This window comes from Aedes aegypti, chromosome 2 (genome assembly GCF_002204515.2).
Source record: "Aedes aegypti strain LVP_AGWG chromosome 2, AaegL5.0 Primary Assembly, whole genome shotgun sequence".
Classification (NCBI taxonomy): domain Eukaryota; kingdom Metazoa; phylum Arthropoda; class Insecta; order Diptera; family Culicidae; genus Aedes; species Aedes aegypti.
The window spans coordinates 391,129,209-391,156,663 of NC_035108.1; the positions used below are offsets into that span (position 1 = coordinate 391,129,209).

The following is a 27,455-nucleotide window of genomic DNA, read 5'->3' on the forward strand; positions in this document are numbered from 1 at the left end:
AACAGTAAATATATCCTATATGTAAAGGTTAATGTATTTAAAACAATTGATTTAATGTTCAACAATATGATTCTTTTCATGCTAAACAATACAAAACAGATTGAGTAATCCATACCAAGCTCTAACAATGTATTGTACTGTGCAAAAATAGTGAAATGGTATGGGGATAGACCATAGCTCTAATGCAAGGTGAAATAGTAGAAATGTACCGTAACCTTTTCCCAAATGGCTTGTGTTTTTATATACACAACACACTCACACATGTGTGTATTTGACTATATATTACTATTATTTAACAGCTTGGGAAACAGTTGCATGTATCGGTATTTGTGATGCACATAAGCTTCCAAATGTTCATAGCTTTGCCGTAGCTGCCATGTTTGTTTTGTTTAAGAAAAAAATATTCCCAGTCACAATTTGCACCCTTCGTGAAATTTAATGGTCCGAATACGTCCGTTCAGCTGAAAATATATGGTTCATTGTCGGCGCATACTAAGCGGACAGGCATTCCTCGTGATAAAACTTCCTTTGACTGTAAGGTAACACGGAAGAGAAGCTGAAAAGCGAACGTGATGCTGGAAGAATCCGAAGAGAAAGCGAACTTTTCGTGGGACAATTTTCGACTTTGAAATTCGTCGCTGAAGTACTGGGTTTGTGCGGTTCGGATGGAATGAAACACCGCGATTGGAGCACAAAATGATCACTTCCTCTGGAAAAGTAAGTAGAAACGGTTTGCGTTTTAATACATTTATTATAATTGTTGCTTTTCTCATCCCTAGAACGAACCAAATGTTTCTCCGCTCTGCAAAATCTGTTCCGGATCGATCTAGACAGCATCTGAAAGAAGTACCGAAGAACATTCTTCTGAGTATTTTACCAAGAATTTTACTTGAGAATCATTTTAATTCCACTATACAAAAAAAGCCATAGGAAAATATGAAAAAATATTTAAACGTAATTTGGTCATGTTTCGATGTTTTCAATAAAGAAACAAATGCAAGGATAAATTATATTTAAATTTAAAAATGTTTCGTTTCGCTAATTTTTCTCTTATAGTAAGACCGAAACGGCACAATACCGTTAATGGGTGAAATACCATAAAATACCGTAAACCGATAATTACCCTTACATTATTTATTTCTAATGAAACTTTATAGTTATACTATTCTTACACTGTTTGCTTAACAGTTGATTTGTGGAAAAATAGATAGTATGTCTACCACTTGCCAAACTGTAATCAAAAAATTTTGTTCGAGAAATTCGTCATTTTTTTATGGTTACATAACTTAACCGCCTATTCCCCATACTGTTATTTACCCAATCACCATTTCCCGAACTGTCAAACCCGTTTGCGGTATGGTTGTTTTATTGTTTATTTGGTCGGTTTGAGAAATTATTCTGATATTGTCGCAAACGGTTGTGGATGTTCTGGGAAATGATTCTAATACGGTTCGTGATTATGGGTCGTATCCACTTCGTAAGTACTGTGCAAAAGGATAGGACAAGTAATGGCCAAGAAATACTTCAGCTGTCCAAATTACTTGAGCTGTATCCAGTTGGCAAGTAGAGCTGATTACGTAACATTGGTAACGCCTGCCGTACAAATCAAATGGAGCTGTCACTATTCCGTACACGCTCGTTCAGATCTACTCAAAAGTGAGTAGATTTCGACTCACTTCGGAACAAAGTGGAACTGCTCTGGAATGGATCCCCGGATGTTATAAATCTCTGGGGGATTGATTAAAGGCATGGAGGATGTACTTTGACCGGTAGCCTTCCCGGTTAGACTGTAAAAATTGATAATTAGTCCAATAAAAAGTACAACGGTATAACTTACTGTTTATTTTTTTTCTTGCGATTGTTCGATCAAAACCAGGACTTAGTCATTTTCACTCCGACCTCGCTTCACTTGATATCAGGATTATTGACGCAGCACTAATCTGGAGTTCACCGGTCCGACTTCCGATGCAGGTTCAAATGAACTAACTGTCATCGCTTTGCCGGCTCGGCTTTTATCTCGACTGTTTTCGAAAACAGGCCGACATCACGTCGACGGAAGAAATTTCACCACAACGAAGGATTTGTCAGTTCGAGCGCGAAATTTTCCAAGTCTTTGACGTTTACAAAGTGAGTCAAATGTGTTTGTGTTTACTCAAAGGTGAGTAAGGTCGTTTTCTTTCATGGTTGAGTAAAAAGTTACTCACTTTGGTAAAATAAAGTTACTCACTTTTGACAGCTTACTTGAAACTTCCAAAGTGAGTCAAAGTTACTCTATTTTGAGTAGATTTGAACGAGCGTGTACGGAAAAATGTGCCGCTCAATTATTTCGCAAGTAAAAGTGACACTTCGCTCATTCTGGATCAGCTGTCAAAATTACTTTGGTAATTAGCAACAAATTGTACTTGAGCGCTCTACTTAGGATGTGGATACCAGGCTTAATAGTGGTTTCTGCGCTCGTGTACATACACGTTACATGTCACCAACAATACTTAAAAAGTGCTGGTGGAAAATATAAACAAAGATCAGCTGTTCCCAGCAAAATCAAACGGCAGTATTTTCAACCAGCAAATATGCGCATGTGTTCGTGGCACCGCTCGGCAAGAGCTCAATGTGCCGCTCAATTATTCCGCAAGTAAAAGTGACATTTCGCTCATTCTGGATCAGCTGTCAAAATTATTTTGGTAATTAGCAACAAATTGTACTTGACCGCTCTACTTACACTGAGAACAGCATTGCGGTTGAAAATACTATATCAGGGTTAAATTAAATACACAACGCCACTTGATTTGTGCAGACTAAATCCGCATTTATTTAGAATATTTTGTGCATTCAATTTTACCATGGCACCATTTGTATAGTAAAAATTACTATATCATGGTTAAAAACTTGCAGCAGACCAGAATCGAACCGAGGATCTGGCGATTGTCAAGCGTGAACGCTAGCCGCTCGGCTATCGACGAGGTTGGATAGAGAGGGAACAAAATGCAAATAAAAAGCGTTCATGATAGCTCAATCGTGGTTGGAATAGTAAATTTAAAAACACGTTCATGGTTCTCATTACTGCAACGCTTGTTTCAGTGAGGATGTGGATACCAGGCTTTATGCGGGTAGGACAAGAAACGGTCAAGAAATGATTCCGTAAGGAACTGTCACCGTGTGCGTGAAAAAAAAAGCAAAAAATATATCTCTCCTTGTTTTACTCACAGAAAACCGAAGAAAACATCAGCAGCTTCGTAGTCCCGAATTGGTCTATTCGATAAAAAAAACATGAGGTGTTACGGTCTGCTTGTCTGTGTACGATAACGCCCGAATAAAAAATACAATACAAAAACAATATAACGTATTGAAACAGTACCATTCAATATATTGGAAATACAATACAGTATATGTAAAATGACAATACAATTACAGTACAATATATTGTTTTGAACAGTTCACTGTATGGTATATGAGATTTTTGCAATATAATGTATGGGTGGTTAAGTATCGTAACAATACAAATATAGATATTTTCTCATACAAACATTTTGAAAATACAATACGATATAATGTTCATGTATTATCTTGATTAGCAATTCGTGTATTGTTGTACAATACAAAAACAATTCAACGAACTGTATCATGGTTGCATTCGTCGTTACAGCTAATGTCAAGTGACTTCTAAAAAACTACTTATTTTTACTTTTTGAATATTTTTCACCCAACATTTCTTGCTTTCTGAACTTGTTTTGTTTATTTCTTTCAGCAAAGCTACATAGAAAAAAGCAACCGTTGTTTTACGCGAAAATAGGAATTTGACCAAAATTGTAAGGTATAAAACCAATTAAAAACAATACAATGTTCTGTTACAATATATTATATTGTTTTTGAATTGTATATCCAAACAAGAATAATATTGCTTCGACATTCAATTACAATACGCTGTATTGTATCCAATACGTTATATTGTACATTAATGGTTTATTCCATTCACTGAATGATACGTTTTTAGCCGGGCGGTAGTAACGTTTGTAACAAATTATGTAACGCGTGTACGACCTTTCGTTGAAATTTTGACAACTCGCGAGTTTGCATCAAATCGTGCGACTGGAACGCACATGAATCGCGTCGATTTGCCAACAGTGTTTTGAAGAAACTTGCGATTTTCTTGCGCGTATCTCGTTTGTTCAGTCTTAAGTTTTTGCGTTCCTTTTAATTGTATATATTTTGCTTGCCTTTTGTTTTGATCCGGATCTTTGGTTGTTCTCCCGGCGGGTGATGCGCAATCCGGACGCATCCCACGGGCCCAAGCTATGTTTCAAATAATAAAAACGGGTCAATCGAAATCGAACCCAAAACAGTCGCAGCTTCATTATGTGAACTTCGCGCGAAAGGATTGCTCGTCTCCGCCCCCGTTGGTTTTGAGTGCCGCGGCTTACACGCACATGAGTTCCGGTGGAAAGCGCCAGTTTGTCAAGGTGAACGAGGAAATGTTCGTCAACGAAATCAAGAAGCGGCCAATTCTGTATAACACACACCTGAAGGACTACAAGAAGTTCAGCACCAGACATGAAGCTTGGGCCGAGGTGGCCGTGGCCATGAATTTATCCGAGGGCGAATGCAAGAAGCGGTGGCGAAGTCTGAGAGACGCATTCATGAAGGTTGTACGGAACAAGAATGAGGAGGAACAGAAAACTTGGCTGCACTATCGACTGCTGGAATTTCTCTTGCCTTATATTGGCGATAGGTAAGGTCTGGGGTGAACCAGTGGAACTGAAGTATTCTCATTCGCTTTCCCCTTTTGTAGAAGTAGACGGCCATCGAGGACAGTTGAGCTGATGGATGACTTCGACGAGGACACTGAATATGTCGAGATAGAGGAGGATATGGATATCTTCGAGGAGAGCAGAGAACCGATTACAGTGTCCTACGTAACCGAAGATGGGAAGGAGGTTTTTCAAATGGTAAATACTAACTTAAAATTCTTATTCTTATGTTGATATCAATAATCACGTACCTTGACCATTTGCAATGTATAGATTTTAATCTGCTGATTTTAAATCTGTTTTTCAAAATTTTCGTAACACGTACAGTTTTTGAGAAAAAAATCTTTTAATATTCACAAATCTGAATATTTCCATTGTAGTTTTACTGTTTTGTTCCACAATTTTTTTTCGAGCAGAGGGACGTCTTCTGGTGGTGTTTCTGGAGATTTTCCCAAGCTTCCTTGGCCGTCTTCGTATCGCGAATCAGGGCGTGTTGTTGATCCTCTACGAGCAGCGCAATCGTCGCTCTTGCTTTGCGGTCACCACCCTTCCATTCGTTCGTCATCGGCTCCGGGGCTTGATCTTCGATGTACTTCCACGTGTCCTCTCTAGTCAGCAACATTTCAGTTTTCAACTTCCACACAGCATAGTTGGAATTGTTCAGCTTCACGATCGAAATCTTGCTTACCTCCATGGTATTGCTACTTCCAGAAACTTCTTCGGCAACGAAAATTGAAATAATTCAAATTCGCTCGAGCGCTCAAGGCCCACAACCTATTGGGTATTTGAAGGGCACCGGGGTATCCGTTCGACTGAACGACTAATTTATTCAAATAATCGTTACATTCAATATAGTTTAACAGTTGCTACGATTCGTAATCTCTAACAGATTTCAATTAGTTCTAGCATTAAAATTGGTAAAATAGTAACCACGTGTGTAACCCGTTCGTTCTGACCATATGATGATGGATTTGTAGGTTTTTTAACACCGACATTAGGAAGATAAGACCATTCTCTTACTCCCAGTGATAATTTGGATTTGTTTTTGATTCATTGACTCAGAAACAACCAGCTATCACGTGACTATCAATGGATTTTACGGCTTTATCCTAAATAAGCGATAGTTTTAAGCACTTTTATCACCATTTTTTTTGACTGGAGTCCAAAATGATACATAAAAGTTGTCCTGTCTGACATTTCTTTAATTTCATAATCTGTCAAGGCTGTTCAAGTATGTCAAGTGATATTTTGTGATAATTAATAATTATCGCAAAACTTATGACCTCGCATCGCCCTGAAAGCCATTGGTCAAGTGAGTAGACTGTTATTTTTAAGCAAATGTATGAACTGAGATACAAATTTTTAACACTGGTAACACTAGGAGATAGAGGAGAATCTTCTGTTCATCGTTTCATTGTTAAATAACGTGTTAATCCATTTGTTTGCTTAGTAATAACAAGCTACAGACGGGAGCGGGCCATTTGGCATAAAGCCATTTGCCATAAGGTTATTTGGCATAACGCCATTTCGCATAACGGTCATTTGGCATAATTTTTAACTAATTGAAAGATGAGGGTCATGTGGTATAACGGACATTTAGCATAATTTCAATATATTTTCTGTACATACTTAAATTGAAGATTTTAGCATTTAGTTACCGTTTTATTTTAGCAACAACTGAATCCGTTTTATAATAATTAGGGATTTTCCATCTTAAACAAAACAATTTACTCTTTTAGTCAATATCAAAAACAGTTTAAAATTTTGTCTTTCTAATAACAATTATAAACTACTTATTTTCTATGTTGTAACTATGGGTGTAACTGCCTTTAAAAAACAAATCCTGAGAAATACTGAGATCTTTTCCCAAATTACAGAAGATTAGTAGCAACAGCTGTCAAATAATCGTACATTTCGTAGTTGTCAAAATCACTCACAATTTTCATGATTTTTTTTTATCGTTTTCTTCCGCATCGGTTTTGCGTTCCCGACTGGAACTGGCAGACATTAGAGCCAGAATTTGTCCGCGGGTATGCTTTTCTTCCAGCTGAAATTCTTTTTTTTTTTAATTTCTTTATTAGTATCATTCCAAACATTACATTCATTTCTTATATCTAGGTGTTCTGTGTTATTAGACAACACTATCATCCTAATTTGGTAAAACAAATTTAAGATTTAATTAACATTTTGTTAACAACATATTACATTTCATTTGCCGTAGCAGTTCAGTTTTTTTACAGGTGAGTTAATTTCACCTGCTTATAAGAGAAAAAAAAAAGTTTTTAATATACTTAACCTAACTTAACCTAAACATATAACGCATTAATCGTGGCAATAGAAGATTGTAACGATTTTTGCCTGAAATTATTAATGATTGTATTTGACATTTGTTCCAATGTTTCAACATTGGATATTCTATGTAACTCATTGGTACTATACCAGGGAGGAAGCCTCAGAATCATTTTCAAAATTTTATTTTGAATTCTCTGCTGAAATTCTTTCAACATTTTCAAGATTCTTGCATGACTCCCAACTAGACCATTCCAGCGCCTATGCCAGGCTTTGATCTGGTTGGTTGTTCTAGCAATCTTGTTGTTGATACTGTCATAGACAGACCATAGAGCTGGATGAAACATTGCATCTACTCTGATGACACGTCCAGTCTTCGTAGTCTTGCGTATCCTACCTGAAACATATGTTGTTTCGAAGTAGGACACGAAGTCTTGTAGAATTGTGGGTGCTGTTTTTTTTTAGTTTTCCGAAAGCTTCTGTAATTTTGCCAGAGCTTGGATCTTCTTAAAAAAATTAAGAGTTCAACATCGCTGCTGAAAGCTAATTGCAACCCACCCGACTGGACGTGTTTCCAAAGTTTCAGTTCAGATGAAAATAGCAGGTGTGATGTAGAGAATGAGGAAACTCTGCTTTGCAAGCATTCATTAATGATTTTTCCAGGTCGGTCAAGATCGAATGTGGATTTAGCTCGATTTCCAGCTCATCTGCTTTTTCGATCATAGTACTGAATACTTGTCGATAAAGCGATTCAGTTTTCGACGACATGAGCACATAAACCATCGGGTAAGTATGTTTCTGCGACGGAGCAATACTTGCATGAATAGTGAAAAGTTGCCTGAAATGCCCTGGGGCGGTGTCAAATGTTCCATCCCAAACCCAGTACTTGGCCTCAGACAGCTTTCTGATGTTATCGCTCGTCGATCAATGCGCGCTCTGTGTCCTCCACGATATCAGCCAAAAGAAATCTGTCACCGTCGATGGTCTGGGTAAATTGATCCGGAACACAGAACTCTTCAAGGTTCTCCTGTTCTTTTTCCGAGGTGTTCGCCACAGTCCGCGTCCCTTTTATCATTTTTTGCTGGGCTTCGGTAGTAATGTTGCTTTGCATATGCGCCGGGAAATCTGCTAAGATATTCCGAATCACTTTGGCAGGCCCACTGGAATCTTCTAAAGCACACCGCTTGAGTGTATTCCTCATTTTGAATTCAAGGATCTTTTTAGGGTCGTTTCCATGGTTGTGATTAGTTTCTGAAATTATGTGGTGTTGTCCGTTTTGGAATTGAGTCACCACACGCGAGGGGCATTTGCTACCATCCCGTTTAGTTTTGTGCGCACGCTCTCTACATTCCCAATAGTGAGAATTATCGATCTATTATTCAAGGATAAAAAAAAAACAATTATTCAGAATTGTACAAATTACGGTATGGTTTTGATATCGCCGTGAAATAATTAATGGTTGATAGATGTGATGTAAGCAAGCGCGTGCCTTTTTGTGGTTAGGAAACAACGTGATCAATATACGCATTGTCAAAAGATAACCTCAAAGTGCACGTGCTTCCTCTTCGTAAAACATAATCAAACTTACCAGTTTTCTGTTGGCGCAGTAGGTGAATCCTTCGTACGTAAGTAAATCCTCATGGGGCTGGACACTAGATCCAGTATTAAAATATTAATATTTATTAATGATATTAATATTGATATTGCGAAGATTATCAAGTATGCATGGAGATTTGCTGTTTGCCTGTTGCCGGAGTTGCCAAGGCAAATTGATTATTTATATGAAAAAACAAGTTGTGTTTATCGGCAGATCGTCTGGGCAAAGTATATCCGTCCGATGCAATAAAGACCACACTAATTGATGCCAACATCCATCTGGTAGTCTGGCTAGAAGGAGACTGGCACCTGTACGATGCATCACATTCAGTGAAGCTCCATTGTCATCAATGCTCTACATATTTCTACGATTTCCGGGCCATTCCGCAACTCGATTCCGATGCAATTTGTCTCCAATGGTATTTCAGATCGGCAAGACATACAATCCACAATCCCTAGCCTCTTGTTTATAAACCCCCACCATTGAATTAAATTCAAAAAACTTCTGTCAGATTTCTTTAGGAAAATCGTAGGTAACTCGATGATATCATAAAAATAATATATATTAATCCGTATTAACGGATATTAATACCAATATTAATGAGTGTCTTACCCCATGTAAATCCTTGCCTTTTGAAGTTTTTAGAATTTCTGGGAAGATTTCATCATTTCTCGAGTCATCACATTCCAATGATACGCTAGTCTCACTTTCTGTATCCGACATTGTGAACTTTACTCTCCGACTTCTCAACACGAACAGAGATGAAATGAACAGAACTTGGCGGATGAGCCAATGGACCGATGCACAAGTTCACTATCTGACGTTTGAGCGGTGCCGTGTTATTTACGTGACCATGGCAACGAGTGAATTTGGCATCGGTCAAACGTCAAATTAGTGAACTCGTGCACCGGTCCATGGACCTATGCACGGGTTCACTATCTGACGTTTTAGCGGTGCCGTGTTATTTATGTGATCATGGCAACGAGTGAATTCGGCACCGCTCAAACGTCAAATAAGTGAACTCGTGCATCGGTCCATGGTATCTAGCCTAAGGTACCAGTGATAAACAACGTGGCATTTTTAGAAAAAATGGAAATCTACAACCGGTTATGTATTGGGGTCATGCAAACACTTTACGACGAAAGAGTGGGAATTATAATAGCTAATATTGAGTTGTCGTTTATGGACGCTCCGTAAATATTGTTTCGTGTACGCATGTGTAGTTTACCACCGACACCTTGTGCATGTTCGTGACTAGTACTTATTTATCTAATTGGGACTTCTAGATCAGCGGTTCCACAACCCACATGAAAGATTTATATTCAATTACAAAAAATATCATCAAATATCTCATTTCAAGAATGCATTTTTTTGTTGGGGGATTGAAACTATTGCGTCCATTATTTAGAACTATTGTAGTATGAGGAATGCATTAAAAAACATGAATGTGTAAAAATACACATGTAACATGATGGTTATCCACGATATTCTGTACTTGTTCTATTGACATCAACCGTATTAGTCTTGCTACCCAGCAGTGAGTTGTATCGGACAGTTAAACATATGCCTCCCTTTTGCGCACGTAGAAATAATATCATATACAGGGCTGTTACAATAGGCGCGAATTTCGCGGATTTGTAGCGGATTTGGCCAGCCAAGCGCGAAAATCGCGGGTGGGTAAAATTCTGTCGCGAAAATCGCGGATTTCCCAAATGATGCGACAAAAATTGCAATCATATACATACAGTCGTGATTTTATAATAAGGAAATTTCTATTTAAAATAGAAAATCCAAGTCTTCTTTTATTGACGGCGATCTATAGGTTCTTGACTTGAGGATAAACTTGAAATATAAAATTATACCGTTCAAATCCTGTGAGTTTGAAGGACATTTCTCTTCCGTTAAAAATCTAAAATGGCGCTGATTAAGACCACTCAGCACATTTGGCTTGGCTTTAAAATATTTGAAATCAGAAATGTGTCAAATTTACTGATCATGGATATAATACAGTCAACTCTCCATGAGTCGATATTGAACGGACCATCGACTCATGGAAATATCGAGTCATGGAACAGCAATGCTATGGAAAGCCGTTTGAGGGGACCATCATAGTAACCATGAAAATTGTTTTTTAATATGGTTCCATGAGTCGATATCGAGTAATGGAACATCGACTCATGGAGGTTTAACTGTATGTCAAAAAATTAAACCGTGTAGGAATGCTAAATTTGTTCAGCTTGATTACATAAATGCATGCCTTCAAAGTTTGTACGGATAATATGCGGACACTATGGTTGACTGTCGGCGACAGTGGCGCAACCAAGGGGGGGTTTTGGGGGTCAAAACCCCCCCCAGAGCAGATTTTTTTTATAATAAATTTTAAATATATTTTTGAAACTCAACACCAAAGTCCACAAACACTGGACCAGTAAGTTGTATTGACAATTATGTTGTTTTGAGTTGTGGATCTCTAATTTGAAGACTTTTGAAGGAGTTAAAAACGTAGTTTACTAGCTTTTTCTGATAAATTAGCCACAGATTTTCGAAGAGAAGTTTGTATCAAACAAACATGCAAATATGTTAGTATATCTATACCGTTCAAAAAGCTGTTTGATGCAAAATTCGATGCTTTGAAAAATCTTTTAGTTGGCTCAGCATTTGGCAAATTTCAAGATCTCCAGATGGCACGTGAATTTCCGGAGAGTTCTTTAGTTTTAAGTATATGATTACAAATAAAAACCCTAGGAAAGATTATGGAAGATGGTGATTCCATTGCTAAGCTGAAAATTCGTCTACAATATGGAAATGCTTCAATATCTACAATGCTGATTTGCCCTCGACAAACTGCTAATGACAGTCGCAATGCTTATTACTGCGACTTGTACTTGAAAGATTCTGATAGTTGAAAAGTGTGTATAAAATGGGATTTCGGATGGACGGAAAAACTCGATTAAAAATCCAGATATTACTTAGGGAGATAACATAATCTTGTAATTCGCGGTTGGTAATAAAAGAACAAAGTAAACACATTTGACATTAGCAAAATACAGCCAAGTCGTTATAAAAGTATGCATACAGTATTGGGTATTCATACAGGCCTGGTTGCCAGAGGTTGATCCTTTACAGTGTATGTGCGCGCATCCATATGTAGCTTGGATAAACTTTCGAACAAACTACGCGATATGTAATACGCATTTTGGAAAACTTCACCAGGTACAAAAGATTTCCTTTGAATAGAGTTGTAAATTTATATAAAAAATTGGGGTGGGTAATGTCTATTACATTACCGCGGGGTTGACGTAGAACTACGATGATTAATAATTTGATTCGATTTTCAGGGCCATCAAATTAGTGGAAAAGAGTTAAAAGAGAAATATTTCCAACTCTATATCTGACTTCTTATATTCACTAAATCAATTTCACAGCTTCATACAAAATTTCATTTGTCATGAATAATTTATGACTAAACATTTTGAGACTGTAATCGCGGACGCTGCTGCAGTGCTGTCGGGGTGAGTGCTCAACATTCCACAACAATTGTTAAATAGAGTGACATTTCCAACAGCGTCCTTGATGTTCCAAATTTTAAGGGAACACTTTGATTAGGAAAATTATCACATGTAACAAAATTGCGACATATTTAGAATGCTTTTGAAAAGACATTCTCATTGAACAGTTGTAATAATTTTGGCACCCATGGATCAGAAATTTACCTTTGTAATAAAGAAAACTATTGATTATCAATAGCTCGTATTTAATATTCAGTTAATGTCAACCCTTCCAGCAGTTCATGTTCGACCAATTTCTCACGCATTAGCATTCTCCGCAATTTTCAAGTAATTCTAAGCCAAACACATTATTGGCACATACCCATTTCCCAGATTGGTCGATCAGAAAGCGAAGAGCACAAAAGGGAGGAGCATCATCTGCTATTCTGAGGTTATAAAACATGCTTCCTTCGTCGGATTCAGTTTCATTCCAATTCCGCTTTCGAGCTGGTAAGAGCTCCTCCGAACTTGCTCAGCGAGAAGTACCTCGCTGCTAGAAATCTGCTGAGCTGTTAATCTTCAAGCTGCCAATCCAGCATCTGGTATGTGAAATCGCTCAAGATTTCTAGGTTGACCGATCCGCGCTTCTAGATTTCGACTCGTGGTAAACTCGTGGTCACATCCAAGCTCAATCGGCCCATTTCAGGGCCAATATACGTTCATAAAAGGGTTTATTGGATGATATTTACTGATTTATCTATAATGATCTAAATATCGCGGTATACTACAATTTGGTTCACATAATTTACCCCACATAATTACATGAATTTGAGAATTTACCGCTGCAGCGCCGTCGGACCGTAATAACATCATACTACTCAGCATTGTATGGTATTTCTAACAGCATCGTTGATTTATCATATAATGGGGAAACCTTCCTAAATTCTCGAGTATGGAAATTGGAAAATGTATTGAAATTGCGACAGATTTTAAATACTGTTCAATAAACTGTTTCCTGACCAATTGTAATGAGCAACTATTGATCTGAATTTTTTCTACATGTTAGTCCATGGCAAATGTCATAGTATATAAATCAGAACACATTGAACATTGATCAGAAATATTTAAAATTTGCACGAAAGCAAATCATGCGTGATTTTAATTTATTGTAAGTTATTAAAATAATGTTGATATTTTTACTGTCCATACGAACGCGGATGTGAATTTTCCAAGATATGTAAATCCCTAACCAAGACATCAACTTCATGTACCTTATCCTAGATTGGTCAATCAGAAGAAGGCGAAGAATACGAAAGGGAGGAGAATCTTCAAATCTTCGACAGATTCGGTTCATTTAAGGGACGAATGACCTTCGGATTAAAATCCCTCTGTAACAACAACAGGATTCGGTTCATTTCATTTACACTTTCGAGCTAGTAAGAACTTCTTGTGATAAACATTGTATAGCTAGTAATATTTCTTAATGTGCTTACCACATACTTGCTATAATCTCTTAATTCATCTCGTAGCATCATACAATATCTGATTTATCACGAATAATCGACAATACGACCATTTGAGGATGTTCCGAGAACGCTGCTGCAGTGCCGTCGGGATGCAATAACAGCATAATGCTCATCTTGTACATCCCTTGCCAAGACATCAATTTCATATAGCCTATTTCTCAGATTAACGCAATAGACAACATGTCGAACAATCAATTCAGATCAATAGTTGCTTATTACAATTGGTCAAGAAACAGTTTATTGAACAGTATTTAAAATCTGTCGCAATTTTAATACATTTTCCAATTTCCGTACTCGAGAATTTTGGAAGCGGGGGCCATAACTGGTCCTGGCTGGAAATATTCGTGGGGAGAAACTCGACCCTTTGCTGCAGGAATTTCATTAACAACTCTTTGGTAAAGCATAAATTTTCCGAGGAAAATTCTGCTTAAAGTGAACTTTTTCAAAACAACTCTTATTGATTGGAATATTTATCAACAACTCTTTGTTAAGTAAAATCATCCTAAACAACTCTTTGCTCCATCGCCAAACCAAACCATTTCATTGAATTCATCTAGTACAAGAATATGAATGGTAAGGAGAGGCAGATGGCGTTAGTTTCCAACAGGTCGCCGGTTGGCGCTGACTACTAATCCGTCCACTGAATGTTTTTCAGTTGTTGCTTTCGCTTCGTTGCTCTCTGGTTCCGTTCGCTACTCGCACACTGCTGTGGCTTTCACGCGCTCTTCTTTGCTGCTCCGCTGCTTGATCCGTTCGTTATGCCGTTCGATTTGTGAATGAGCTGGGAGCAGAACAACCAGTGGTTTTATTTGCTCGAGCTCTGTTCACCGATGGCGAGTGGTGGGGTTCTCGCTTGGTTGTTTCGTCACTCCGTTCGCTACTCGCACGCGATTGGTTATTGCTTTCGCGCTATTTTCGTTGATGGTGTGATTCTTCGCTGAGAAAAAAAAACTGCAACTCTTTTGATTTTTCATGCAAAATGACCAACTTTGATAAACTATATCTCAGTTATTTATAGACCGATTTGAATGAAATTTTCACAGAATATCAGACATAACTTAAATTTTAACATATTTTATTGAGTGGTTTTTCCAATCACACGTTGAAAAGCAGTTTGACTAAAGTGAATTTTTTGACGATTTTTTATAATTGACATAACTAAACATATTGAAGGAATAGCTTCATGGTATCTTCAGCAAAGTTGTAGATTTTGACGAAATGAATAAGTTTGCTGAAGACAGTTTTTGTGTAAGGCTATCAGATTTTAAGATAAGACTTAAGATTTAAGAGATTTAAGTTTTGAATTTTTCGTCGAAAATTACAGTTTAGTCAAACCGTTATTACTTATAAACTTGTGATTGGAAAAATTATTCAAAAATATATGTTAAAACTCAAGTTACATCTGATGTTCTGTGAAAGTTTCATTCGAAAATATTTCCATAAATATCTGAGATCTAACATACCAAAGTTGGTCATTTTGTATGGAAAATTGAAAAAGTTTCAAATGCATGTGAATAAGTTGGGGCCTTCCTCAGCCGAGTGGTTAGAGTCCGCGGCTACAAAGCAAAGCCATGCTATAGGTGTCTGGGTTCGATTCCCGGTCGGTTCAGGATCTTTTCGTAATGGAAATTTTCTTGACTTCCCTGGGCATAGAGTATAATCGTACCTGCCACACGATATACGAATGCAAAAATGGAAACTTTGGCAAAGAAAGCTCTCAGTTAATAACTGTGGAAGTGTCATAAGAACACTAAGCTGAGAAGCAGGCTCTGTCCCAGTGAGGACGTTAATGCCAAGAAGAAGAATAAGAAGATGTGAATAAGTTCTCAGTTTATTCGCCTAACCAGCTAAATATTTCATGGGTGCACAACAGCAACAGGGTAGCGGATCACAGGGATTTAGTTGAAATCTGGAAACGTAGCTCAATTTTGAAATCTTGAGCGATTTCACAAACCAGATTCTGGATTAACAGCTCAGCAGGCTTCTAGCAGCGAGGTACTTCTCGCTAAGTAAGAGCTCTTACCAGCTCGAAAGCGGAAATGGAATGAAACTGAATCCAACGAAGGCAGCATGTTTTATAACCTTGGAATAGCAGATGATGCTCCTCCCTTTTGTGCTCTTCGCTTTCTGATCGACCAATCTGGGAAATGGGTATGTGCTAATAATGTGTTGGGCTTGGAATTACTTGAAAATTTTGGAGAATACTAATACGTGAGAAATTGGTCGAACATGAATTGTTGGAATGATTGGCATTCCCTTAATATTCTATACGAGCTATTGATAATCAATAGTTTTCTTTATTATGACGGTAAATTTCGGATCCATGGGTGCCAACATTATTACAATTGTTCAATGAGAATGTCTTATCAAAAGCATTCTAAATATGTCGCAATTTTGTTACATGGGATAATTTTCCTAATCAAGGTGTTCCCATAAAATATGGAACATAAAAGGCGCTGTTGGAAAAGCCACTCTATTTTACAAACGTTGTGAAATGTTGAGCACTTACCCCGACAGTACTGCAGCAGCGTCCGCGAGTACAATCGTACAACTCAAATGGTTGAGTCATAAATTATTCATGACAAATTAAATTTTGTATGAAGCCGTGAAATTGATTTAGGAATATTCGAAGTTATAAATAAAGTCGGAAATATTTCTCTTGTAACTCTTTTCCACAAATTTGATGGCTCTGAAAAGAACCGATGGCTTTGTTAGTTTCGATGTTGTTACGGATAAATAACACTGCTCGGACCAGAAAAACTCAAGGGGCTTCTGGTATTTGTTCCTAACGGGATTGCTTCTTGACCACCAATGATGATTTCATCACGAGTCGAAATTTTGAAGCGCGGGTCAACAGCTCCTCGGCCGATGAAATTTGCGGCGGCGATGACGATGGCTGGGTGAACGCAAACAAGCGGTGAACCACAAAGCGAGAATGACTCGTCCGACCGTGTTCACAGTTCGACCGCAAATTCACCTGTGGACTGCTTCCTCTTCTTCTTCTAGGCGGCGGCAGCGGTGATGGCTTTAGCTTCGGACGGCATCTTCTCTCGCTCGCTCGACAGTTTGATTTGAGCAAAGCAAGACAAACGGGGGCGTCTTTCGCTATCGATGTCTGTGCCTGAGAAGCACGCCCGGTCAGAGCAATGCTGTGATGCGAGCCAATCGGTGAGTGAAAAGCAAATGACGTCAAGTTTTCTCTAGCCACCCCTATTTATAGATTTGCTTGAAATCAACGTTCTATTTTAAAACAGTTATTAAACTATTTGGACAGGTATGTGGGATTCAGTAAGTAAACGACATGAAGCTTTGATGTCTTATCTTTCGATTGAGGTGCTAATCAAGAAATTTCGTTAAGCCAGCGAGAAGTTATAAACGTTTAAAATATTTCATGCCAGCGTAACGCTCTTGGTTTTGAAATTCCAATTTCACTCCTGTATAGAGAAGAAAGACGTACTTCTACGTCAAAATGTATGACCAGAATGGAAAAGAAAAGCTTAAGTTTGCATTTGGTGTTATTTTTTTCTTATGGTAATCTCGCAATAAGGCTGATACAAATATTAATTTTCTTTTATGTCCGAGACCACTTGAAAGGTACGAGGGGGGGGGGGGGGGATAGAAATAAATAAGGAACAAGAAAATAAAAATAGAAAAAAAGTTATTTTTTCGAATTTTTATTTTGAACGATAGTTGTTCAACTTTTTTCAATCGTCCTCTGGACCTTTATTTTACCTGTGTTTTACTTCGAAAATTAAAAAATCGCAACTGATGCCAACAAATTGATGAATCTTTTTTTTTCTCCCCTGCAAAATTTTCGGATTTTTGAAGGGGGGGGGTGACATAAAAGAAAATTAATATTTGTATCAGCCTAATTTTAAATTATTCAGCCCGAAAGTTTTTACACCCGTTTTATTTTACCAAAAACACATAATCTTCAGCTTCACAAAACCCCCCCTAGAGCCAAATCCTGGTTGCGCTACTGGTCGGCGATATAGTCATAGTTGGATACCCTATGAAATCTTAGGATCGATAGAAAAATTTAAAACAATAGATAGCCCCGCAGTCAAATTAGGAGTTTTGTCAGTAAAGTATAGTCAAACGAAAAATTCATCGTCGGGGCGCATCAGTACGATGCATATTGTGACCAAATATGAGCGCTCTAGCTTTCAAAAAACCCCACTGCTGAAGTGAGCCAAGAATGGAGTCTGGCTTCCTACTTTCCCAAAAATTGTTACCTTCAAGATTTCAAAACCCCCCCCCCAGAACCAAATCCTGGTTGCGCTACTGATAGGCGTTGAAAAACGGGATAAAGTTGAAGTTCAAGTTTTATGATGTATAGCAGATGTTTTTTTGTGAGTGTTAAACTGTCTAGTTTTGTCAAGTGACAATGTTGGCGTTATTCTTATCGATTCACTCTTTCGTTTGAACACGAGATGAAATTTAAAAGGTAATTGTAGCAGATATCCTAGTTCATCTTCTGTTATCCTGTGTAGTCATGATATTTATCTAGAGATTTATCCTTCTTTTTAACATAAGGTATTCTTTTGAGGGCTATTACTATTGACGCGATAGTTTTAAATATAGGAATTTGCCCTTCTTTTTAACATGACCCATTCTTTTGCGTAATATTACAACAGTGCTATGTGAAAAAACGAGTATCTGAATTATTATATTAACCCGTATAGGCCTGAGTGAAAGCAAAAATACTAAAACCCTCACCGCTCAGCGAATTCTTAACGGATTCAAATGATTTTTTGTCAGTTTACTGGCCCACATATCTAGTTTCTAGAAGTGGCCAGAGGAACTCGGAAATATTCCTGTAGCCGGAGTTATTCCGGTGGATCACTGAATCAAGCCGGGTAAAAAAGGGATATTTTTTGGGACATGCTAAGTTACCTTTATTTATTTGCAATGACATTCATTTTAATTTGCATAAATCATTAAGATCTGAGATACAACATTATACATCAATATATCGGATGTGGCAGTTCGGACGTAATGCACGGAAGTACCGGCTATAGATTTGTTGGATTCTAAACTGTTTTAACTCTTGAAAAGTAGAAATCAGACATAATTGTGCACTAAAATGCGTTCCCATAAGCTTGGCACAAATGTTCAGATACAATTTGGCCACTTTATCGTAAGTTTGAGGCGTCCCGGGACCCGAAAATGGTCATTTGTAGGATCAATCAAATGCAAAACTCATAGTTATCCAATTCAATCGTTTCTCAAAAGGTTCAAACTGATGCAATTTTCTTAAAATTCCGTCATATAGTGGCCACATCTTATCTGTGACTTGAAATTTGCCTACCTCCAGGGGCACAAACGCGCAGTGACCTTTTCAGCCGATCTGACCCAGTGACCCACCGGAATAGCTCCGGCCACAGGAATATTTTCGCGTTCCAATGGTTTATATACCAAATAATTCTTACTTTACACATGACTTGATATTATGCCAAATGTCCGTCAAGCCAAATGACCCTTTATTTTAACATAGTTCAAAATTATGCCAAATGGCGTTATGCCAAATGGCTTTATGCCAAATGACCCAGACCCGCTACAGGCTTGATTACCAACGACTTTTAGGGCGCGATCATAAATTAAGCGAGAATTATTGTAATATGGTGTTTAAATTTTAAAATTACTCTAGGTTTCTGAAAAACTACTTGTCTCATGAACTCATGTCGAACAAAAAAGTTAATTTTCCATGAATATATGAAAATTTGTGAATAAAAAACAATTCCTCTAAAAATATGCGTGGGTAGAAATTTTTGTAATAAAATTAGTGTGCCGACGATCTATAAATTACATTGTAAATGTGAACCAGTGTTACCTAATGTAATGTATCTTTTGTTCCTAGTTGCAAGATCCGGATACAATTCCGGAAGGTGCGGTCATAGGAATTGAAGAGACTGAAGAGGAAGATGAGGGCGAAGAAGAAGAGATGTTCCCAGCCATGCATCACACGGAACAGATGACGCCGAATGAAAATCTCCATTCGCAGGACAATAACACGAACAGCTTCATGTACGAAGAACGATTGGATTCCACAATGCTGGAACTTCAGGAAGCCTTTGAGTCCTCTCGACAAGCGTCCTTCGTTGAAAGCAGAGAGGATGACATCAAACAAGAAGCCCTCTCGGAAGCAGAAGGATCGGAAATTCACGTAGAAGAAATAGAAATGGACTCACTGATATCGGAACAACCAGACGACTATCAAACAGATACTCAATCAGAAGCGCAACATCTGATGGAACCGATCCCGCCAAGTACGCAAGAATCCCCACTAGATCTTTTAGAACCCAATCATGAACCTGACCCAAGTTTACCGACAACGGTGCAGACCTCAATGCCCTCGCCAGTTACAAATTCGGCCCTCTCAACACCAGCTGAAAAACTTGAACCGATTGCCAATCCACCTACAAATCCTCCCGCTGCAGTATCTAGAGAGGAACCTTCAAACCGAGAACCAGACGCCAAATCATCGTCATCCACCTGTATGGACTCAGATGAGCGGTTTCTATTATCCTGTGCACCTATTTTACGTAGGCTACCGAACAAAAAGAATCAACTGGCAAGACTGCGGATACAACAGCTTCTGTTCGAACTAGAATATGACGAAAAATACAGTAGTTAGCACTGGAACGTCTACCACAGGAATTCTTTCGATTCTATCACTCTTCCCGAGAACTTTCCGTAAATTGCGATGATTTATTACGAAACGCTCTAAATAAGTATGGGTTTATCTTTGCTTAGATCTATCAAGTAAAATGAGAAATGCTTGAATGAGACTTATATACTATTAATCTTACCTTGCTTGCTAGGGATCTCGCACGATGTCAAACGATAATGGATCCAAATTAGGTGCTTGATTGCCACTTGCTTCCGTTGGGATGAAAATGCCGTTGAACACCAGTTGTTGTTAGGTTTGACTCGTCAAACTTGCCATCAGGAATTCCATTTTATTGTGGAAGTTTTTACCCTCCATTTTATCGAAGCGCAGCTGGGGATATGGACGATTAAAATCAGTTAATTTATCTGTATATAAATCGTTACAGTGATGGACAAAGATCACTTCAATAATTTTTTTATAGTAGCCGAAATATTATATTTTTAGCATATTGCCATCGTGATTTGCCCCTGTAACTTCATTTTGCTATTAAATTTTGTGAAGAAAAAAATGAGTGAAGGGATCTTAGAGTTTCGTTCATCACTGTTATTTTCATTCCGACTTACCTCCTTGAAGTGCCCTCCCAGATGTTCCCAGTGTCGACCCTGTACCAGCGATCCAGGGAAGAAGTCCTTTCCGGGGCTCTGGGCAATGTACACCTTGACATCGAGTTGCGGATCGCATCGAACTTGCACCGCAATCAGACGATCACTGTTGGGAGATGCTAATACGCAGGAACTGGCATTTCCCAGTGGTTCAACCGATCCTATCCCCAAATGGCTACTGTTGGACAGAATTTGCCACGCCATACACTTGGCCAAGCTCTGTAGGCAAACGATTTGATGTTGGCTAATCTGGTAAAGGATTAAATCGCGGAGTTCCTGCATCTCGTAGGACATGTGCATTATGCGACCATCTCGACAGATACACTTGAGGGAACGTTCCTTCACGTGGATGACCAGCGACGTTCGTAGATTAGCATCGTACCCATGTGACGTTATGTTGATTTTCACGCAGGACATCGTGGGACTATTCATGGCATTCCAGTGAGATGTTATCTGAGGATCTTTCACTTCCCGTGCCAAAGTATCCAGAACGTATTGCGCTCGACGCCTTGTGAAAATGTGCTGCGCTTGGGCAATGATTTGCTCCAAGAGCGTTTGAGATTTTGTCATTTCCAGCAGCTCATACCGATCGAAAGCCGAAGGACCAGCCAACATACGTTTCTTACTCGGGCCTAGTGGAGCACTGGCAGGATGTGGGAAGGGATGATGAGTATTCTTGTGATGGAATTCGCGCAACAATTGGTGTAACGAATGCTCCAAGACGTGATCGTGATCTTTGATAGGCTCGGAGCTGTTGTTCGAATCCGACGAAGTCGAATGACAAAGAGAGATAACTAATTGAATGCCTGGAAGTAGAGTTGCCCGGATTTGATTACCAACGACAACGTGCGGTATCGGTGCTTGCAACTGTACAGCCTCTCTTGCCAGTTGATTGAACAGTTCCTTGCAAAATAGAACATTTTGTGCAAAATCAAGGGTTTTCTGCCACTCTCCGGCTTGTGGAAATAGTTGAGTCGATCCCATCATATTCAAAGTAGCCGTACAAAGATCGCCCTGATCTTTTTGAGTAATAACTTTGATGAATGCTACACCTTGCAGTTCTGTCGGGACGTTTACTTTCAGCGAAGTCAGCTTTGGTTCAGGAGCAGTTCCAGTTGTTGCAACGGTTCCAGCTGCTGCCGAAGCATTTTCATCATTATTGTCTTCGTCCTCCGCCTTGGTCACTTCAAACATTCCCGGATGCATAAACTTTGACCCCGCTGTTCGGTAACTCAAATCACCAATGATCGTATTGGAAACTTTTTTCAGTCGCCAATTCCTCCTTAACCGCAGAAGTTCTATGTGGAAGTCAGGTGCACTCCGGTTTCCACCTTGATCAGTGTGAGCCGTTTTTAGTCGTTCTGCTCCGGTCAAAAGAATATTTGCAGCACTGGCCAGTGCTTTCTTCCGCGCGTAAACCTGCACCATCTGCTTGACCTCCGGGGGTTCTTGTGGAATCGGATCCAACACCATGAACCGTTTCTCCTTAGCAATGGCCAACACATCCGACAGCACACAAACCTCTGTAAAGGCATCCTTCAACTTGTTCCTGACGGAATCCCACGGCCACAAGCTGGACTGAAAATGTGCGGCCGCATCCTTCGAGTCGTCGTCCTTTTTCTCGTCCTCTTTCTTGATACTTTGCTTAACCAGATCCAAATTATTGACCGTTTTACTGAAGTCTATCTTTGCCGCACACTTTGCCAAATGCTCCGATAGAGTCGGTGGCCTGGGGAAACAGCAATTTTCATTACCTCTGATCATAATCATTAGCAATCAAAAAACCTAAAACTTACAATTGATAAATCTCCGTCCCATCGTAAGCGATCTCCTGGATTTGACTCTCAATCGGTGCTTCCACACTTATATTAGCCGATACGGACATTTTTCGATTGAATTTCACTGCACTTTTTCCACAAATTGAAAATAATTCTGTGCCGAAAATTCACCACGCCGACATTTTTTTTCTTGTCAAATTATTTTGTTGCCATTCGCTGTCACGTTAACCCTCACGCGTCTGCGTTGTGTTACGTGCGTTACGACAATGCCACAACTTTTGAAAAAAGGCTCAAAACGCAGTGCTCCATGGGGCCAAGGTATCTAGAAGGGAGGTAACACGATGTGTCAAATTGCTGAAACCGCCATATTGGAAAAGCATACGACAGCTGGCCACTCTGTTTTAATGGAATAGTCCAGCATGCCATGAAATCTAGTCTGCTTTTTTCTCTTCACAGTTTGTTTTGTTTTGTGCACCAACTGAAACGTCAATATTTGTCTATTGTAGAGAAATCAGTTGGAAGCTTTCTAGAATAATGAAGCTCTTTTATAGGTAACATAGTAAAATCAAGAGCATACTTCACGATCTATTGACAAAAAGGTAAATGATAATCTGACGTATTTCTGCAGATATAAATCATCCGTATTCGGAATCTTTCAGGGCACCCTCAATTGGCTTTGTCAAACTAATGCTTTGGACTCCTTAAATCGAAGAAATTGCATCGGACAGAGATAATCGGAAAAACAAGAATGTTGGCAAATTTCACCGAGAAGCGATCGCGAAAGATGAATGCCAAAAAACGACCCGATCAATTGAATACTGTTTGATTCATTCCATTGGTTGAACAATAAAATAAATTTGTTTCAACACCGTTAGTCTTAAAGGGTTTTATCCTGATTGAGGATTTTTATCCAGGCAAAAAAGGAGCTGCAACAACGCTTATAATGAATGAATTGAAACTATCTTTTAATCTACACAGAAAACCTAATTATAATACAATTCAATTGTGGCTTTTTTAGCTTAGCAGAATGCGTTGTAGGGTAACGGTCGTATTTTGGACCCCCTAAGGAAGTGATTTTAGTTTTTTGTCCCAATTATTTAATTGCACAAGGTAAAAAAGTAAGAGGTTGTTTCCGAGATACGACCGCCAAGTTGACGTTGGATAACGTTAGCTTCTTCTATTTGCTGGCTTGAGACAGTCACAAACTTATGAAACATTTCTTTTGCTAAAAATCCAATTAATTTTCACACTATTTGTTGCATGTCAATTCTGATTTATTATAGACATTGTGTGTTATTATTTTGTGTTAATACAAAATAATCACTTTACATGTATTCAGAAGCTTGGGAGATTATATTGAAGAATTGTTTTTCAAATGTATTAATTCAAAATAACTCTTTTCATTGATTTTGTGGCCCTGAAAAGGGGAAATTAGGGAATATTACACAATCAACTCTTTAAAACACATTTGTTGGCTCTCAAAAGGGCCGATTGATGAATTGTTGAATTTGCGTAACACGGACACATTTTGACGGCGCACTGGTTTCAATCCTCGCCCGATGAGATTTGCGGTGCGGATGACGATGTGCGCTTCAACAAGCGGCTTTGGTCGATTTTCTTCAGCCATCTCGTACAACAGCTTGCCTCTGGTGGCGAGGAGCTGAGCAGGTTTGGAGGAGCTCTTACCAGCTCGAAAGCGAAAACAGAATGAAACCAGATTCAACGAAGGAGGAATGCTTTATACCCTTAGAATAGCAGATGATGCTCCTCCTTTCATATTCTTCGTTTTCTTATCTGGGAAATAGGCTATATGAAACTGATGTCTGGGTAAGGGATGTACAGATTAGCATTATGCTGTTATTGCAACCCGACGGCACTGCAGCAGCATCCTCGGAAACAGCTTCAAATTGCCGTATTGTCAATTATTCGTAATAAATCAATTATTGTATGATGCTATGAGATGAATTAAGAGATTATAGCAAGTATGTGGTAAACACATTAGGGAATATTATACAAATAACTCTTTAAAACACATTTGTTGGCTCTTAAAAGGGCCGATTGAGTTGTTGAATTTGCGTAACACGGACATATTTTGACGGTGCACTGGTTTCAATCCTTCTCGCCCGATGAGATTAGCGGTGCGGATGACGATGTGCGCTTCAACAAGCGGCTTTGGTCGATTTTCTTCAGCCATCTCGAACGAATTAGGGAATATTACACAATCAACTCTTTAAAACACATTTGTTGGCTCTCAAAAGGGCCGATTGAATTGTTGAATTTGCGTAACACGGACACATTTTGACGGCGCACTGGTTTCAATCCTCCTCGCCCGATGAGATTTGCGGTGCGGATGACGATGTGCGCTTCAACAAGCGGCTTTGGTCGATTTTCTTCAGCCATCTCGTACAACAGCTTGCCTCTGGTGGCGAGGAGCTGAGCAGGTTTGGAGGAGCTCTTACCAGCTCGAAAGCGAAAACAGAATGAAACCAGATTCAACGAAGGAGGAATGCTTTATACCCTTAGAATAGCAGATGATGCTCCTCCTTTCATATTCTTCGTTTTCTTATCTGGGAAATAGGCTATATGAAACTGATGTCTGGGTAAGGGATGTACAGATTAGCATTATGCTGTTATTGCAACCCGACGGCACTGCAGCAGCATCCTCGGAAACAGCTCCAAATTGCCGTATTGTCAATTATTCGTAATAAATCAATTATTGTATGATGCTATGAGATGAATTAAGAGATTATAGCAAGTATGTGGTAAACACATTAGGGAATATTATACAAATAACTCTTTAAAACACATTTGTTGGCTCTCAAAAGGGCCGATTGAGTTGTTGAATTTGCGTAACACGGACATATTTTGACGGTGCACTGGTTTCAATCCTCCTCGCCCGATGAGATTAGCGGTGCGGATGACGATGTGCGCTTCAACAAGCGGCTTTGGTCGATTTTCTTCAGCCATCTCGAACAAATTAGGGAATATTACACGGACGGTGACGGCTGTGCCGCTCGATCTAATGAACCAGAATGACCGCGCTAGCCTCCCGCATGGCAATGACAGCGGAGCACTGGCTGGTAGCGACGATTTCTGGCCGAAAACGATTATGCTGGCTGGTGCACTCAAATGAGCGGCTTCAGTTGCTGCGGCTCCGAAATGCGTGGTTCTTCGGTTCTAATGCGTGTTGTATTCGCGTCCTATTGAAAACTGAACTGAGGACGCGAATGACTCTCGAAATTTGCTCGCCGACCGTGTTCACAGTCTGACGGCAAAAAGAAGAATGAGGGAAGAAGCAGGGTGCGGTGCGCTTTTATAGTGGGAAGCGGAACCGAAAAATGTGCTTGAACGTGATTGGTTAGATAAGAAAGGGGTCAACGTTTTACGATATTTCAATAGTTTGTTGCTAATAATCAATAGTGTCCTCCATTTGGATCGACGCGTAGATAAATTTCCAATCGATTCATGGATAAATATTGAAAATCTATCGATAAATGACTGAGTTATTAGCGGTCAAAACCTGACCATTTTTCGTTACATGCTCAATTTTTCGTTTTTCTGAATTGTACCCCCATATGTTGCCGTAAGACGTTATCCAACGTCAAAAGGCAAAAAACATGCCAAAATGTTAAGAAAAACTTCCTCTACGAGATAAAAATGCCCATACGGTCATGTAGGATCCAAAAAACGTCGAAAATAATTGAATTGTGAAACACTGTTTTTTCATTATTTTGGACACACCAATACATTTTGGACCCTCAAAGTATATATTTTGGACCCCCGGCATTTTTTATCGTTTGGCGACAAAGTCCATGACACTGATTGTATAATATGCTTGCCCATAGTCTAATCAATCGATTGACAATGGAAAACCGAAGAAATTATTCGCTTCTAGTTCAGAAATTTGAAAAAAGTTTTTGTTTATGGTTGGTATCCACTTCGTAAGTACTGTGCAAAAGGATAGGACAAGTAATGGTCAAGAAATACTTCAGCTGTTCAAATTACTTGAACTGTATCCAGTTGACAAGTAGAGCTGATTTCGTAACATTGGTAACGCCTGCTGTACAAATCAAATGGAGCTGTCACTATTCCGTACGGAAAAATGTTCCGCTCAATTATTCCGCAAGTAAAAGTGACACTTTGCTCATTCTGGATCAGCTGTCAAAATTACTTTGGTAATTTGCAACAAATTGTACTTGACCGCTCTACTTAGGATGTGGATACTAGGCTTTACATTTGAAAAATTTCTGACGGCTTCAATTTCGGTGTGTAACGTGTTGTAACGGTTGCATGGATGAACCAATTAAATTAAATTAGTTTCAGATAAAATCAACACATTTTCTATGTACAAACGGTTGATGCAAGTGCGGATTAGTCCTATCTTTCTAAATGGCATGCGAAGTGAATTAGTCTTTCGATTTAAACTGAGACATTTGCAGGAAAATGGCCCAGGGGGTCCAAAATATATAGGGGTCCAAAATATATTGGTTACCCTATATTTCCATATTGTTTGGTTGTTCTGTGATGACCGACCATCGTATTGGTCACATGACGATAATCAAAATTGGTTTCGCTATCAACCGTTCGGGGATTGATGAAAAACTACACTACGGTTTTAGTATTGGCAACCGTATTCCCGCAATCTGCAATGGCAAAAAAATGATGGTGTCTAAAATAAAATAATTTGATTTAATCTTAAAGACAATGAAACTTTATCCTGCTTGCCTTCACTTACGAGACACGCAACGATCTTGCGA

General features: G+C 38.9%; 2 protein-coding genes across 2 annotated transcripts; one reads left to right on the forward strand and one right to left on the reverse strand.

The window, feature by feature from the left end:
• Positions 1 to 4,068: 4,068 nt before the first annotated feature.
• Positions 4,069 to 20,296, forward strand: LOC5572818. Its single transcript, XM_001654173.2, has 3 exons — positions 4,069 to 4,726; positions 4,787 to 4,943; positions 19,506 to 20,296. The coding sequence occupies exons 1-3, from the start codon at positions 4,293 to 4,295 to the stop codon at positions 20,280 to 20,282; spliced, it is 1,368 nt and encodes a 455-aa protein (XP_001654223.2). The 5' UTR covers positions 4,069 to 4,292; the 3' UTR covers positions 20,283 to 20,296.
• A 46-nt stretch (positions 20,297 to 20,342) lies between these two features.
• LOC5572828 (mediator of RNA polymerase II transcription subunit 17) lies at positions 20,343 to 22,913 on the reverse strand. The gene is made up of 3 exons (XM_001654174.2): positions 22,717 to 22,913; positions 20,882 to 22,649; positions 20,343 to 20,648 (listed from the first exon to the last, which is right to left on the reverse strand). Exons 1-3 carry the CDS (start codon positions 22,803 to 22,805, stop codon positions 20,568 to 20,570), a joined length of 1,938 nt encoding a protein of 645 aa, XP_001654224.2. The 5' UTR covers positions 22,806 to 22,913; the 3' UTR covers positions 20,343 to 20,567.
• Positions 22,914 to 27,455: the final 4,542 nt, after the last annotated feature.